The following is a 17,406-nucleotide window of genomic DNA, read 5'->3' as shown; positions in this document are numbered from 1 at the left end:
TGGTGGTGGTGATTACTACTACCAGTGTGGTGTGTATAGTGTGGTGTGTAGATGGGTAAAAAGGATGGAAAATAAAAAGATTTCAAATTGAAGACCTGGGTCTGCTAGGTTGTTGTCTCAAAGCAGGGGACCCTTTCAGCAGAAATGAGGGTCTTGTCCCTGTCGCTTTTACATGAATTCCTCAGTTTCCAGTAAGGCCAAGGGTCTCATCTGCAGAGTTCTAGTGACTTGAGGGCTCTTTGCATTTATATAGTGTTTACACAGACAGCAGCTTATTCGATGTTCACAGAAACATAGTGAATGGCATGGGCAGAGTTTTTTTTTTTTTTGCCTATCTTACAGATAGGATTATTGAGACTCAGACCTTCAGGTGCTTGGTTCAAGGATTCACACAAAGTCCTTGATAAGCCTGGGGAAGTTGAAGGCTCTCACTGTATAGTTTGGGAAGCTAAGACTTACACACTGAGATAAATCAAAGTATCAGAGAAATGAGAAAAGAGACATCCCAGAGCCACCATTCAGTGGTGGTAGGCAAGGAGAGGTCAACAGAATGGTTCAGTCCCAAATTGTTTATTGTAGAGTGTCAGAGTCAGAGGAAAGAGTTTCTTAGGAACATGTTCTTTGTACAGAACTTGAAACTGCTGTCTCCATCCATCAGGGCTGAGCCTCTGGGACCCTCATCCCCCACGTTTGCACCAGGGTGACGGGTCAGACTGATGGAGACCAGGCCTTTCTCCTTTGATTCCTGCCTCCTGGAACTCCTGACGTCATCCTGGCACCCATCAACTCCCTCCATGAAAGATGGAGAAGTGACCTTGGGTTTCCTGTAAACATTATAGAGTGTCAGCTCAGAGTCTGCAGTCAGTGGCATGCTGAAGCATAAATTTTCTTTCCTTCCTGGTACTGGGAGGATGCTGATTAATGTTTCTACTACTTGAGCTGTCATCACTGACTCTCCCCTGTCCCTTACCCAGCATCCCCCTACTGGATGCTGGCAAAGCATTTCAGGGAGACAGATGAGCCTCTCTGGCCCCAGACCTATAACTGCCACTGCCTTCAGACAGATCCTTCCCCTTGGCTTCTCCTCTGGGTGCACTGTTGGTGTGAGGAATCAGGGCCTGTAAGCAGTTCCCAGCTGGACTACATCCCAGTTATTCTAGCCAGAACACAGCTCACGACCCCTCTGAACTTCCACTTTCCCACCTGAACAACGGGAAGAATAATCTTGGCTCTAACTATCTCACACAATTGCCTGGAGGTTCAAAGAAGCTTATACATCTCTGTTTTTATTTTGAGCCTCATGCCTGATACCTTCCGGTACCTTCACGTAAGATAGCAAGTGGCTAAGAGAACCGGAAGTCTCTGGGTGGTGCAAACAGTTAATGTGCTTTGCTGCTAACTTAAAGGCTGGTGGTTCGAGTCTACTTAGTGGCAGCTGGGAAGAAAGGCCTGGTGATCTACTTCTGAAAAATTAGCCACCGAAAACTCTTAGTGACACTTTGATTTTGAACTTCTAACCTCTAGAACTATGAGAATAAATTTGTTTTTTTAAGCCACCTAGTTTGTAATACTTTGTTATCGCAGCCCTGGGAAACTAATATCGCCTTAATCTACACCTTTCTCATTATTGTTTCTCAAAAGCTTGTCTTGTCTTTGAAAAGATCTTGAGTCCTGAGAGGCAGGAACTATGTCTTACATTCCTATTGCCCATGCTATCCACATCCCATCTGGCAAAGTGCTGGGCACACCTTCACTTGGATATGCCTGATTATTGGCTGGTCACTATTTAGGGCAGGTATCCTTAACCTGGGAGTGCCTCACTGGTGCACATGGTTAATGTTCTGGGCTGCTAACTGAAGGTTTGGAGGTTTGAGTTCACCCAGAGGCACCCCAGAAAAAAGGCCTGGTAATCTACTTTGGAAAAATCAGCCATTGAAAACTCTGTGGAGTGCAGATCTACTCTGACCCACATGAGGTCACCATGAGTTGGAGCCAAGGAAAATGTTTTTTTCAAGAAAAATGACAACTGTTTTTTGGTTTTTCTTAACCTGGGATGGGCTTAGAAATGTCTATGATTCCCCAGCTTTCTGCTCCTGCAGAAATACATGTATGTGTGTGTGTGTATTTCTCTGGGAGAGAGTCCAAAGCTTTTTAATTATATCCTCAAACGGCCTATGACACCCAAATGCTAAGGACCTGACCTGGGGAGCTGGGTCTTCTCTGCCAGTGGAAGCTGACATATGGGCACCTAATGCTGCCTTCTTCCTGGAGCTCCCAGGGCTTCCAGGATGTAGGCTCATTAATATTCTGAATGGCTCCCAGGATGTCAGGCAGGGGGCAGGCCGGCTGGTTGATTGTCTTCACTCTGCTGGTGGGGAAACTGCAGCAGGGAGAGGGGGATGGGAGACTCAAGGCTATTACCCAAGGGCTTGCTGCTGGACCCTAGTTCAGGTTCTCCCCGCTGCGCCCCACCCCCTGACCAGGCCGGGCCTTCGAGGCTTCAGAGCAGAGCAGTTTAAGCACACAGAGGTGGCAAGTAGATATGGGTTTGAGTCCCAGTTTCACTAATAACTAGCTGTATAATTTTGTGAAGTGTTTTAACCTTGTAAAGCTCAGTTTCTCCATTTATAAACCACAACTAATAAGACAATCTAAACAAGACTAAAAGGGCATACCAGCCAAGGGGCAGGCTCTAGGAGGCAGGAGGGAACAGGAAAGCTGGTAATAGGGAGCCCAAGGTTATGAAGGGAGAGCGTTGACACGTTGTGGGGTTGTTAACCAATGTCACAGAACAATCTGTGTACTGACTGTTTAATGAGAAACTAGTTTGTTCTGTAAACCTTCATCTAAAGTACAATAAAAATAAAATAAAACAATCTACCTCCAAGTGTTACGCTGAGGATTTAATGAGATAATTCATGTAAAGAATGTTCAGAACCTAGTACATAGTGAGCCTTCAACCATCATTACCATTAGTTTTAGACTTTTCTACCTGCCTCTCCAGGCAGGCGGTGCTGGGCCTCTAGGCCTAACTAACAGATCTCCCAGCTCTGACACAAGCTGAACCACAGGGCCCCTCCCCTTGTGCTATCCAAAGGCCAGTGGTCAGGGCATCAGGGACCTGAGCCCCAGCCCCAGGTCCATAGAACTAGATGTTATTTGGATTTACCCAGCCCATCATGGGCAGACAGTTGCTCCCTGGTGAAATGGCCATTTCAAGAGCTGGGACTAGAGGCACATTGGCTAGGCAGTGGCCATGACCATGAGTGGAAGGCCCCAGAGGTTAATGCTTACTAGCAAAGGTCCCTGGGGCTGTAGGCCAGGCCTGGGGCAGGAGGAGGAGCCCTGGATAGGGTCTGGTCCAGCCTCCACTGCTAAGCAGCCCTGTGGTCCTGGGTGAGTCTCTGACCACCCTGGGTCTCCTATTTCACCTAGAAAATTAAGGATGATGGGAGCTAGTCATCTCTAAGGTTTCTTTTAGCAACGCATTCTATTGAATCTAGGTCCTAAACAAAGATTAGAAAGGGAATCAGTTTATACAGCTGATCTCAGGGCCAGAATGTTCTGTTTTCCAGTGGGCTAGGTTTTCTTCTCCCCACAGAGACTGAGGTCCCTAGGAGGTGCAAACAGTTTGTGCTCATATGCTAACTGAAAGGTTGGTGGTTCAAACGCACATACTGAGGGCATAAGCACTGCAGAAGAAAGGCTTGGCATCTGTTTCCATAAAGATTACAACCAAGAAAACACAGTGGAACAGTTCTACTCTGTAACACATGGGGTCAACATGAGTCAGAATTAACTTGAAGGCCATGGGTTGTTTTTTTTTTTTTAAGAGACTGAGTGAGTTTTTTGGGGGCTCAGCCTTGCCTTCTCTTATCTTCCCCAATGCTTGGCCCCAGTCCAGAGGATGCAGTAGGTTCTCAGGGAGCAAGCAGGCAGACTCATGTCTTGACTCCAAAAAAAAAAAAAAAAAGAAAGAAAACCAGTTGCTCTTGAGCTGATCCTGATTCATGGCGACCCCATCAGTGTCAGGGTAGAGCTGTGCTCCACAGGGTTTTTAATAGCTGATTTTTTGGAATTAGATCACCAGGCCTTTCTTCAAAGTGCCTTTGGGTGGACTCAATCACCAATCTTTCTGTTAGCAGCTAAGTGCTTTAACTGCACGACCCGGAGACTCCAAGACAAAATAAATGAAATCATTATTCTTTTGACTATGTCAACCACCTCCTTTCTGACCCCATTGAGGGCAGAAGCAGGAGAATGAATATACATTAAAACCAAAAGGATGCCAGTTAGATCACAAGAAAAAAAAAATTAGACACTTAAATTTCTGGAGACAGTTGAGACCTGGGAGCCATCTCTCCAACCTCCTCATTCCCATGGATAAGGAAATAGACGTCCTCAGGAGATCTGAATAAGTATTTCAAGGTCACCCAGAGAGTTGGGGTCCAGCTGGATTTGGGACCCAGCTCTCCTGCCTCCTGGTTCAGAGTCCTCTTGCTAACTCCCATTTCCTTTCTGGCTTAATCACTGTCATTGTGGTGTCAGAATATCTTCCAGGAACATCATTAAGATGGGAGAGGCAAGGGAGCTGGGAGGTTCGGAAGCTGAGGGCACGCCCTCAGACTTTCTGAAACCAGTCTCACACTGCAAACAGAATCTGTCTCGATGATGGAGTCTGGGAGAACATTTTAAACAAGCCAGGGACAGGCCCTGAACCTTTGCTGATCGTTCTGGAAGCTGCCTAGTGTCTGGCATTGCTACCTAATGAAGCAGGGGCCACTCTGTATGGGGCCTGGGAGAGGATGGAAATGGCTGCTGGCAGGCCTCCTTAGCTTGTTCCTCCTATAGTCAGCTGGGCCAAGGCTGAGCTTTGTTCCAAATGACAGGACTACATTTTCTCCTCTACCTAAAGGCACTTCATCAGGATTGAGCAGAGTTTAGAACCTGTTCAGTTTGGTTCAAACCCCTGCTGGGAATTTGCATTTCCAACAAGTTCTCAGGCAATGCTAACACTGCTGGTTAGGGATGGGTTCCTGAGAACCATTAGCGGAGCAGTGCTTCTCAAAACATACCGCACATAAGAATCACCAGAAGATCTGGTTAAATTGTAGATTCTGATTCAGTATATCTGGGGTGGAAATGGAAATTCTCGGCAGGGGTTCGAACTGGAACGAATCAGTTGGAAGCACTGGGGCTGAGGAACAGCTGGTGATGAGCTCTTCTCTTTCCCTAGGTTGTGAAAATTGCTAGAGCTGTACACACATGGTTGGAAGACAAGTGGGAATAGCTGTACATTTTGCTCTGCATTTCTCCCTGGATCAGAAATGCTCCTCTCTTCCCCGGGAGCCCAAGTCCACCTTCTGTTGAATGCAGTCTTGAGAGTAGAGCTGGTCTTACCCAGGCAACTCCATTGGAGGGTGTGTGTGTGTGTGTGTGTGTGTGTGTGTGTGTGTGTGTGTGTGTGTGTGTGTGTTAGGACTTGGGAGGACAGGTTGGGGGGGCAGAGGGGGGCTGGACAGGTTCCTGAGGGTCATCTGCATCAAATGATCTTGCTGTTGCTGGCTTCCCACTGTGCCGGATGCTCTGTCATCCCTTTGTGATGAGCACTGCCCTTTCCCTCCAGTCCTTCTTGGAAGTCTAGCCTGTCTATCAAGAGGCACTAGAGGCATCACATGGTGCTGTCCATCAGCAATATGATAATCACAGCCTGGACTCAAGGTACTTCTAGAGACCCTCTTTAGGAGCTCCGGGGTGATAAAAGCTAAAGATCAGTCCCTAGGGTCTTCTAAACCAGGGATGTTAAATACATGACCCACACATACCACTGAGCCCTGGTGGTGCAGTGGTTAAGGCACTCGGCTGTTAACTGAAGGATTGGTAGTTCAAAACCACCAGAAGCTCCATGGAAGAACAATGTGGCAGCCTGTTTCCATAAAGATTTAGAGCCTTGGAAACCCTAAGGGGCAGTTCTGCTCTGACCTATAGGGTCACTATGAGTTGGAATTGACTCTATGATAGAGGGTTAAACATACTGCTGCCTCATCCTGCTTCCACAGCAGACATCACTAATTGAATATTTATCGTCCCTGATAGTCCCTGTGTTGGTATTCTCTATGTTCCCTGCTGAATCTGGATTCAGCCTCAGAATCATTTGCATAGCCAATCTACTGCTGTGGACATGGCCATGTTTCATCCTTGTTCTTTAACTGTCCTTAAGGGCAAATAGAATAGATGGCGGCAATGCTGAGAAGCAAGAAGTAGGATAGGAACTGGGAGTCCCTGGGTGGTGTAAACAGTTAATGAGCTCAGATGCTCACTGAAAGGTTGGAGGTTCAAATCCACCCGGAGGTACCTCAGAAGGAAGGCCTGGTGATCTACTTCATTGAAAACCATATAAAGTACACTTCTACTCTGACACACATGTGGTTGCCGTAAGTTGGAATCAACTGGATGGCAACTGCTTCAGAAACACTTTCAGGGTCCCCTACACAGTCGATCCTCATGAAATGTGCACAGAGAGTACAGTAATGACGAAATCCAAGAAGATCAGAGCAAGAGGGAGATTGATCAAATCACTCAGTTTCATCCCTTCGCATTTCCAAACATGTACAATCACCTGCTTCCATGTTTCAGCATAATCCCTAAGCAGAAAATACAGCTTTTAAGGAATGACTATGCTACACTTTTTTTTTTTTTTATTTGCACGTGAGCTTTCACATATGCCAAAAGCCACAAACACAGTGCAGTCATTGTTCCAAAGTTCAGGCATGCCCTTCCTTTTTTTTTTTTTTTTTTTTTAATGGCTGCGTTCTGGCTGCATTCGATGTGAAATCTCTTATAAGGCTCCCACAAGACGGGGCCATCATTACTGGCCTTACCTGCTGCAGAGCTCTCTGGATGTCGATGCCCTGGCCCCAGGGTACGGCTGGGTTAGCCAGACAGTCCCCGGCATTCCCCCGGCGAGATATATCAATCCGCTGCCGCCGCAGACTCTGGAAAGCCTCCGCCATCACCTTCACTCCATCGTAAGTGAGCGCGGAGGTGTACTGGTGGGAGGAATAGAGGCAGGTAGGTAGCACAGAAAGCTGACAAGGAGGTCGGGTGAGAACTGTGATGGGAATATGTGCAATGGGCCAGGCAAGCTACAAGGGACAAGGGTAGGACAGTGGTGAACCAGAAAATGCCTGCTTTTTCAGATGGGGGTAATGAGTCCATTTTGCCCTTCTGAATTGTGAGCTTAATATTGCCAGGTATGATTTTTGAACAGAAGCCAGAATTCTAGACTTTTGTGTGCAATCTTGTGATTTTTAAAATGCTGGTTCAATTGGGGGAAAAAAAGTACAGACTAAATAAAACACAATTACAGGCCAGATACATGTCAGGGAAGACCAGTTAATTTTCTCTGTGTTACAATCACCAATGGAGAGCCAAGAGGAATTGTTTACTACGCCATCCCTTGTGACAGTAAAAGAACAAAAGAATCCAAGGAGAGGGAGCTCTTAATTATTTCTGCACAGGGCTTACCCAACTCCTAGGCTTAAAAACATCCTGCAAATTTTCCTCTTGTGCTTATTCATGACAACTGTTTATTATTATTATTTTTTTCCTTAACCAAAAGCGACTAAGATGTGGATGAAACAAAACCAGGATAATAATCCAGGACAATATTTTCTGGCCTGGAACCAATATCTGTCTTCTTCATTAAAAAAAAAAAAAAATTTGGTCCCTAATACCTAGCTTATTGTCTGGCACATTGTAAGTTTATAACAGAGAGGTATAGAATGAATGCATAAATATATTTCCAATTTTTTACTTTGATTCTTTCACATCTTATATCTGAAAAAATTACATTGTGTACAGTTATTTTTGAAAGCTGCTCCAATCTTTTGGTAATGAGGAGGGGTATTCACACACTGGATTTGAACACGATAGAGATTGTGAGGATGATACAGGACTGGGAACATTTTGTTCTGTTGTACGTAAGGTCACCATGAGTCAAAATTGACTGGATGGCAACTAACAACAACATTCACATATTAATTAAATAACACCTATGTATTTTCTCAAGGAGCCCTAGTGGTACAATGGTTAGCATTCGCCTACTAATCAAAAGGTTGGCAGTTTGAACCCACCAGCCACTCCGTGGGAGAGAAGACCTGGGGATCTGTTCCCATAAAGATTACAGCCTAGGAAACTATATGGGACAGTTCTACTTTGTCCTGTAGGGTCACTATGAGTCAAAATCGACCCAGTGGCACACAACAACATGTGTTTTCTCATTGCTTTAAAGCACATTTGAGATTTTGTTTGCTGAAATTCATATTGGAATACATCTTCATTCTTGGAAGAGCTAGATCAGCTTGCACAACAGTGGGATGAGAAACATCTCAGTTAAACAACCTGACATTCACAAAAAAAGTGACCTATTGGCAAGGAGAAGTCTGCCAAGGATTCACTGTTTTGCCCCAGATAAACAAACTTGGCCTTAGAATCCCTCTCAACACACTGTTTCACACAGCCACTGCCAAGGGAAAGACAAATTACTTGCTATCCCTATTCTAAACTACTCTCAAATAGCAAACGAAATAGATTTTGGCTGCAGGATTTTGAGCTACATTGGTAAGAAGTGAAAGGCAGGCAGTCTGCATGCTGAAGGACAATACAGCTGATCCTGAGGCTGAGATCTGCTGGGTATTACTTAATTAGATTCCCTTGATTTTTAGCTGGGCGCATGGCTGTCCAGAATAAGGGCTGCCACATTGCCCAGTTTAAGGAGTCCCCATCCACATAGAAATAAATGCAAATGGCATCCCCCTCCCCCCCCCCCGCCAAAGCTAGGCAACATGGTAGCCCTGCCCAAAATAATGGCACCATTTTCTAGCTTCCCTTGTAGCCTCCTGGGGCCAGGTTTCTAAGATGTGGCCAATGGCATGTGAGTGGGAGATCTATGTGTGATTTATGAAAAGGGTTTTCAAGGGAGTAGTTGTGCTTCTCATCTTCCTTGCATCCTTCCTGCTGGTTAGAATTCTGAGGTAATGGCTGGAGCTTAAGGAACCATCTCGGACTATTAGGTAGCAGTCATATGCTGAGAATGGCAGAACAAAAAATAGTAGTATCCTGGGTGTTTGATGATTTTAGAGCTCTTATACAGGCCCTGGACTGCTGACTTCTGAATTTTACTTACATGAGAGAAAAATAAAATGTCCATCTTGTTAAAACCATTCTCACTCTGAATCGTCTGACTTTTGCAGCCTAACCCTATTCTTTAAGGATACATTTTCCACAGCTCTTTCCTCTTAGAAAGCCTATTCCTGGATCCCAAGCTGGTCCTTGGCTGCCTGCTCACCTTAGGTCTCTTCCAGTCTACTCGGGTGTGGTCTCGAGCATCGCTGTTCTTCCACTGCTGCATGATCTTGGCTGGGATTGTGTCTGTATAGTTCACCAACTGGAAACCTGTTACGTTAGCTCCACTCTCCTTGAACTTGTTTAGGTCAATGTCCATGAAGCCCTGTGGAAGGAGAGGGGGTAGAAGTAAGAACATGCTGCCTGGAAAAATTGACTTTAAATATGTTATAGAATCATAGGACTCTCCATCTTTTTCCACAAGGTGGACATGGCTTCATGACAGATGATTGTGCCTCCCTTTCTTCTGAAGTCCCTTGTCACTTTGTGCACAAAGTTAATACTGTGGTTAAGAGTGTTTGCTCTGGAGCCAGCCATGCCTGGGCTTAAGTACAGATTCTGTTACTCACAAGCCACTAGTTCTACAACCTCGGACTTAGTTACTTAATGGTTTTCTTGTTCATATAATAGAGCTTCGAGGGTTGCGGAGAATATTCAAGACAAGAATTCATGTAAAATTCATGGGGCAAGCTATGTGATCAATAAATTTGGGCTGGGGTTAGTATGATGACAGGGACATGTAGAAAAAGTAGACTTGTTTAAGGGGGGAATAGTCTCATCTATACGCCTTACCTACCCCCACCCCCCACCCCCAGCCCTCTTGGAAGAACAAGAATCTCTAGTCCGTCAGGGGCAAGTTCTTATGACTTCTTCTAGGTCACCAGTAAGTTTGAGGCAGAGGCTGGATTGTTCTCTGGAGTCTCTATCCCTCTCCCTACACTCTCTCCCGTACAACAGTCTCCTCTCCTCTACGTGATGAGGCTTTATCAATTCTAACATCCATAATGATTTTTTATTGGGAATGAAGGTTTTATTCCTATTTGGTAAAGTTCTTTCAAACTCAGGACGCCTTCCACTTAAAAAGGAAACCTTGTATTTGTATGATATGGTCAATAATTTACAGTAAGTCCATACTTGTGGCCTCATTCCACTTTAGACTATATAAAGTGGAAATTATTATGTCTATTTGCCAGACAAAGGAACTGAGGCAGAGTGATGGAATCAACTTGTACACAGTCATTCAGTGAGTTAGCGGTAGAGAAGGGATCAGAACTAAGGTCTTCTGTTAGCAACTCACTCACTTGATCTCTAATCATGCAACGAACATATTTGAGGACCTACAGAGCACTATTCTAATAATGAACAAAACAAGCTAAGTCCTGCCTTTATGGAGCTTACATTCTAGTGGGGAAAACAGACAAAAAAACAAACAAGTAAATATGTAGTATTGTATAGTCCAGTGTAGTATACGGTAATAATGAATCCTATGAAGAAAGATTAAGTGGGATAAAAGGATGAGGACGAGGACGGGAGAGATAATCAGGATGGGTCTCTCTGAGGTCGTAGTGTTTGTAGAGGCACTTGAGTGAAGTGAGGACCTGTGATTGAACCTCAGGGATATTTGGGAAAAACCATTCTTTTGTGTGTGTGTGTGTGTGTGTGTGTGTGTGTGCGCGCTTTAGGTGAAAGTTTACAGAGCAAATTAGTTTCATGTTAAACAATTAATATACAAATTGTTTTGTGACATTGGTTGCCAACCTGTGACGTGTCAACACTCTCCCCTTCTCGACCTTTGGTTTCCCATTTCCATTTGTATCAACTTTCCTGTCCCCCTCTGCCTTCTCATCCTTGCCCCTGGGCTGGTATGCCCATTTAGTCTTGTACACATATGTTATTGTTTGTTTTATGGGCCTTTCTAATCTTTGTCTGAAGGGTGAGCATCAGGAGTGACTTCAGTACTAAGCTGAATGGGTGTCCGGGGGCCGTACTCCTTTTGAATTTTGTTCTACACTTTTCTCCAGCTCTGTCCAGGACCCTCTATTGTGATCCCCGTCAGAGCAGTTTGTGGTGGTAGTTGGACACCATCTAGTTGCGCTGGACTCAATTTAATGGAGGCTGTGGTAGTTGTTGTCCATTAGTCCTTTGGATTAATCTTTCCCTTGAGTTTATGGTTTTCCTTGCTCCAGATGGGGTGGGACCAGTAGACATATCTTAGATGGCTGGTTACAAGCTTTTAAGATCCAAAATATTACTCAACAAAGTAGGATGTGGAACATTTTCTTTATAAACTATGTTATGCCAATTGAGCTAGATGTCCCCTGATACCACGGTCCCCAGCCCTCAGCCCAGTAACTTGGTCCCTCAGGGAGTCTGAATGTGTCTACGAATCTTCTATGGCTTCATGCGGAAAAGCATTCTGAGCAAATACCCAGAGATGAGAAGATTCTTGACATGTTCCAGAAACAATAAGAAGGCTAGCGTGGCTGAGCACAGTGAATGAGGGGGAGAGGGTAGAGCAGTACCCTTAAGTTAACTTGGGTATCTTTTTAGGCATCAGTGGGGACCCAGTGCAGGCATTTGAGCAGGGATCATAATGTCAGTGCCCTTTGGGTTCCACGGCTGGGGAAACTGCCAGATCCCAGTGAGTGAAGCAGTAAAATGAGTAGGGTAAGCAGTATCATGGATGGGGGAAGCCTGGACTGGCAGCCTAGAGACCTGACCGCTGGCCTTGGCATCACTATGGCACCCCGGAAAGTCCCTTAATTTCTCAACAACTGAGTTTCCTTATCTGAAAACTGGACTTGATGGCACAAGTACACCCCCCTCTCACTCCCACGCCTCTAAAGTTCTGTGATTCTTTACTGTTGCTTTCTTATAAACAAACCACGTTCAGTCCTACTCAGGGTCTTTGTCCTTGCCATTCTCTCTGTGGAAATGTGCTTTCCTTGGTTGGCTCCTTTTTATCTTTCAGATCTCAGCTAAAATGCCATCTCTTCAGGAGGTCTTCCTGACCATCTGCCTAAAGAACTCATTTTGGCCCTGTGGTAGACACTGCCGGTGCCAGCTCATTTCCTCTCTCCTTTATACACTGATACCTCCTATTACATCCTAACCGAAACACCTGTTACTCCGCCCACGTGCAGGGTGAGCAACATGTGTCAGGGAGTTAGTTCACCCAGGAGGAGCCCTGAACCAATACTGGATAGGCAGTTAGTAGATAATATCCCAGAACCCTCTCCCCTGGGTGGGGTAACCCTGAGGCATGTTCTACACCGAGTCCTAGAGATCTCGATTTAGCTCCATTGCATGCAACGATAACTGGCTAGATTAAAACACAGACACACACACATGCAAAAAAAGTTGCCATTGAGTCGATTCTGACTCACAGTGACTCCATGTGTGTCAGAGTAGAACTGTGATTCATAGGGTTTTCAATGGCTAGTTTTTCAGAAGTAGATTGCCAGGCCTTTCTTCTGAGGCTTGAACCTCCAATGTCTTGTTTAACATCCAGATGTGTTAACCATTTGCACCATCCTGGGTCTCTAAGTTCTGGATGATGCACCTTCATTGGGTGCCTTTCCTTCCCTGCCTCACTTCCCTGTTGGTGTTCTGGGATCAGTACCTATTGTGGATTAAATTGTGTCTCCCCAAGATATGTGTTGAAGTTCTAACCCTTCTACCTGTGAATGTGACCCTGTTTGGAAATAAGGATTTTCTTTTGTTATGTTAGTGAGGCCATACCAGAGCAGGGTGGGTCCTAAATCTAACCACTCTGAGCAGTGTCTCATAAATAAAGCACAAAAGACACAAAACACACAGTGGGGAGACAGAGCCATGTAAAGGATACATCTACAAGTAGCAATGCAATGCCAAGGATTACCAGCAGTCACCAGAATCTAGGAGAGCGACCCACAGAAGTGCTCAACATGGCTGAGACCATGGACTTCCAGCCTCCAGAACTGTGAGATAATAAATCTCTGTTCTTTGTTGTTGTTATTGTTGTAAAGATACATATAACACAGCTTTAAATTTTTGTTCTTTAAAGCCACCCATTTTTGGTATTTTTTTTTGTTGTTGTTGTTATAGCAGTACTAGGTAACTAATACAGGACCTAAAGAAACCATTTCCCCTTGAATTCTTGATTCAGTATCTGCTTCTAGGCAAACCCAGCCCTGGTCACCCCCAACACCGAGTCCAGTCAGTTCCACCCAAAGCCCTGTTAAAGTTTCCCCAGAGCATTTACCACCATTTGAAATTCTTCTGTTTAGTCATTGGTTCTCTTGTCAAATGTCTGCCTCGGGTTTCCTCCCATTGGAATGTCAGGTCCAAGGGGGCAGAGATCTTTTCTGCCTCATTCACTCATGTGTCCATAGCGCCTAGACCAGTGCCTGGCACAGAGCAGAGGCTCACTGTATATTTATCGAGTGAATGAATAAAAGCCTGAGCCTTTCCTCAAGCAAGAACACCAATTAATCAGGGGAACTATGGTCAGTAGGCAGCAACGACACCAGATGACTTTACTTGGTTGAAAAAAGAATCTAAGGTTTTTAGATGTCTCTTGAGGTTAACTTGTCCAATAGCCACAGTTTACAGAGGTTCACAGAGGTCAGGGTGATTTGCACAAGGGTACTAGCAAGCTGTTGGGAGAGGTGAAATCAGATTTAGGGCCTCCGCTGGCGTAGTGGTTAATAAGAGCTCTAGCTGCTAACCAAAAGGTCAGCAGTTTGAATCTACCAGGTGCTCCTTGGAAACCCTATGGGGCAGTTTTACTCTGTCTTATAGGGCTGCTATGAGTCGGAACTGACTCGATGGCAGCGGGTTTGGTTTTTCAGTTACCCAATATGCAAGGTGCCTGCGTGGCTTGCATCTGACTATTAACCTAAAGGTTGGCAGTTCAAACCCACCCAGCAGCACCTGCTCCCGTAAAGATCACAGCCAAGAAAACCCTAAGGAGCCCAGTTCTACTCTGTAATACATGTAACAAAAATGACAATAATGGTAAAAATGCCACTTCATATGCATTATATAACTTGATCCAAACAACTGTTTGAGAGACTTGAGGTAACTGCCGTTTAAAAGCAAAAATTTTTATAACCAGTCAAGAGTCACTCCTAGGTTTATTTTAAACATTTCTTGATCTCTTATCCCAGGTTGCCATGAGTTGGAGTCAACTCAATGGCAATGGTTTTTTTTGTTTTGTTTTGTTTACCCAATATACATTTCAAGGTGTTCTCTCGCCTTACAGCACAGCCATCCCACCACTGGTTAAAAGCTAATACACAGTTGAGAGATTTCCCATAATTTTTAGAGACTTTAGAAAGCACATCTTGTTCATAAAATAACTATTGAGAGAATGAAGTGGAAATTATCTCCCGCAGTCAAATTCTGTCTCTTGAAAGTCTGTAACAATCTCCTAGGTATTTCATCCTGACTGCCTTCATCTTGAACATAATAGAGGCCAAAGGCAATGGCAGAATTTGTCCAAACATAAATACCACTCACCTCCATCACCAGAATGCCTGACTACAAGGTTAGTGGAGCCAAACCATGGTTACATAAAATCAAACTAATGGGCCCCTCCAACCGAACTCTTCTGCTCCTCTGAGAAGGGATGGACAAAGAATAATGGTAAAACAAGCTCATATTTATGATGTTTCATAAAAAAAAAAAAAAAAGGAATAACTTGAGGTCAGTATATGTTTAAATCATAGCTGACATGTTCCCTACTATGTAAGATTTATACGGTCGCTATGAGTCAGAATCGACTTGATGGCAATGGGTTTGATTTTTTGGCTTTGGTGGTGTAGTGCTTAAAAGTGCTTGGCTGCTAACCAAAAGGTCAGCGGTTCGAACCTATCAGCTACTCTGCAGGAGAAAGATGTGGCAGTCTGCTTCTGTAGAGATTACAGCCTTGGAGACCCTGAGGGACAGTTCTACTCTGTCCTGTAAGGTTGCTATGAGTTGGAATAGACTCCATTATACCAGATTTGTTTTTTAAAAGATTTTATGCTGGGAATGATAATCTTGAATTGCTACAATCTCCTTAGTCACTAAATTGTTCTCTTATCATTACTAGACTTGAATTCTTCATGACGCAGAAAAACATATCCTGCCAATATAGAAAGGTATTCCTAACTAAAAAGGGGACGTAAAGGCATGAACCGTTTGCCTACAGTTAACTGGGAAAGTCAACTCACTCACTCTATTCCCCCGAGCACTCTCATTAAACAAGATTTTATTAAATCATTTTCTAATTTTCTTTGCCGTTAAAAAAAAAAAACCTTAGAGGGTAATTTTTTGTAATGAGTACCTTTTTCAAAATATGCTTTATTTGTGCTATCAACTATGTAATATCACATAAGAATGCATCATTGCTAATTATATTCTATTAATGATTTAAACTATGAAGTTTGATTGTCACTGCTCTCTTTGAGATACTTTGCTTATTTTAAAACACGCCCCCCGATACTGGATCTGCTGCTCTGTACACTGTGAATGTTGTTTGAAGATGGGATTAATCCACAGAGTGCTGCTGGTTTTAAGCTATTCAGCATGAGAACCCAGGTCTCCCAAACCTGTATTCCTTCCTGTCCCTATAGCCAGATGCTGCTCTTTGAAGGGTGACTGTTTCTTGTCTGAAATGGGGCTTTGTGATGGGTGCGCTCTGGCGCTGTTGCTCATTGTGCTTTTGTCTGCTTTTTTGGCATCTCTGTGGCCCTTCACGCTGTCCTGTGAATGAATGATGTGAGAGGGTGCTCTCTGCCTACCATCTCCGTTCAAGTGAAAATGAGTGGGCTAGTGTACAGCAGGCGCTCAGAACAGTGGTCTTAAACCTGACCGACACACCAGCATATCTTGGGGAGCGTCTGCAAAATAGCTGCACTCAAGGATGACCACTCAGTAGCCCCCGTGAGAAAACTGGAAATCAGTATTTTTTTCTAATGCTAGTGCAGAAACTCAGTGGTTAAAAGCTTGTCTGCTAAGCAAAAGGTCAGCAGTTTGAATCCACTAGCCACTCCTTGGAAACCCTATGGGGCAGTTCTACTCTGTCCTATAGGTTTGCTATGAACCTGAATTGACTTGACAGCAATAAGTTGGAATGCTGGTGAAGAAGGGCCCTGAGTGGTGCAAATGGTTTGCTCTCAGCTGGTACCTGAAAAGTTGCCAGTTCAGAACCACTTAACTGCACCATGGAAGAAAGGCCTGGTGATCTGCTGTCATAAAGATTACGGCCAGGGAAAACCTAAGGGGCAGCTCTACTCTGTAACACATAGGGTCACCATGAGTTGAAACTGACTCGACAGAACAAGACGACAACTACAACAATGCTGGTAAATAAAAAATCAAGGTTCAATATATTAGAATTACAAAGGTTATTATCAGAAGAACTTCAAATTAATACAACTAGCAAACACTGAGCAGTGGCACTGAGGAGAGGATGTGAGGGTAGGATGAGATGATTCATCGTCTTTCTCATGGGGAATCACAGATAGGATTAAAGTGGTTAAAACAAGAAAAAGAGACGTAGCATAGTATGCAGAGGTGTGGAGGGAAACGACCAGATTAATGAGACACAGAAAATGTTTAAAGGAGCTACTTTTAAGAAGTACGAGGTTGAAGAGGGCAGGCGTCTGCTTTTCATTGTATACCCTTCGGTAATATTTGATGTTTTTTTTTTTTTTTTTTTTTTTTACCACGTGAATATTTTACCTTTATAATATGACTAAAAATCAAAAATCTATCTTTGCTGGTTGGATTCATTCGTTAGTTGCTAGAAAGTGGGAGACAGAATAGCAGCGGCAGGAGCGGAAAGAGAAATTTTGCATTTATTGAAGCTTTGTTGTAGTCTGTTAAGGGAGAATTGCTTAATTTGTTATCTCCTGGCCTGAAATTAAAGAACACTAAAACCCATTAAAACCCATTGCATGGAGTGGATTCCAACTCACAGCGAACCTATAGAACAGAGCAGAACTACCCTGTATGGTTTCCAAGGCTGTAATCTATATGGAAGCAGACTGCTGCATCTTTATCACACAGAGTAGCTGCTGGTTTCGAACCGTCGACCTTTTGGTTCACAGCAGAGCACTTAACCACTGCGCCACCAGGGCTCCTTTAAAGAACACGGGTGCTGTTAAATGCTGTGCCGAAACACAGCTTCAGAAGCATTGCCCAAAAGACTATCAAAACTGACAATAATGGCAAAAATGCCACTTCATATGC

General features: G+C 44.2%; 1 protein-coding gene across 4 annotated transcripts in view; it reads right to left on the bottom strand.

The window, feature by feature from the left end:
- GRIA1 (glutamate ionotropic receptor AMPA type subunit 1) overlaps positions 1-17,406 on the bottom strand; it is a 394,780-nt gene that overhangs the window by 143,635 nt on the left and 233,739 nt on the right. For all 4 annotated transcript variants that reach the window (XM_049874162.1, XM_049874164.1, XM_049874161.1 and 1 more), the window contains 2 exons: positions 9,350-9,511; positions 6,882-7,049 (listed from right to left, as the gene is read on the bottom strand). In XM_049874162.1, coding sequence (XP_049730119.1) covers positions 6,882-7,049; positions 9,350-9,511 — 330 coding nt within the window. The remainder of the gene's footprint in view (positions 1-6,881; positions 7,050-9,349; positions 9,512-17,406) is intronic.

The sequence above is a fragment of the Elephas maximus genome, chromosome 2 (genome assembly GCF_024166365.1).
Source record: "Elephas maximus indicus isolate mEleMax1 chromosome 2, mEleMax1 primary haplotype, whole genome shotgun sequence".
NCBI lineage: Eukaryota > Metazoa > Chordata > Mammalia > Proboscidea > Elephantidae > Elephas > Elephas maximus.
This window is presented reverse-complemented; position numbering and strand designations above follow the sequence as displayed.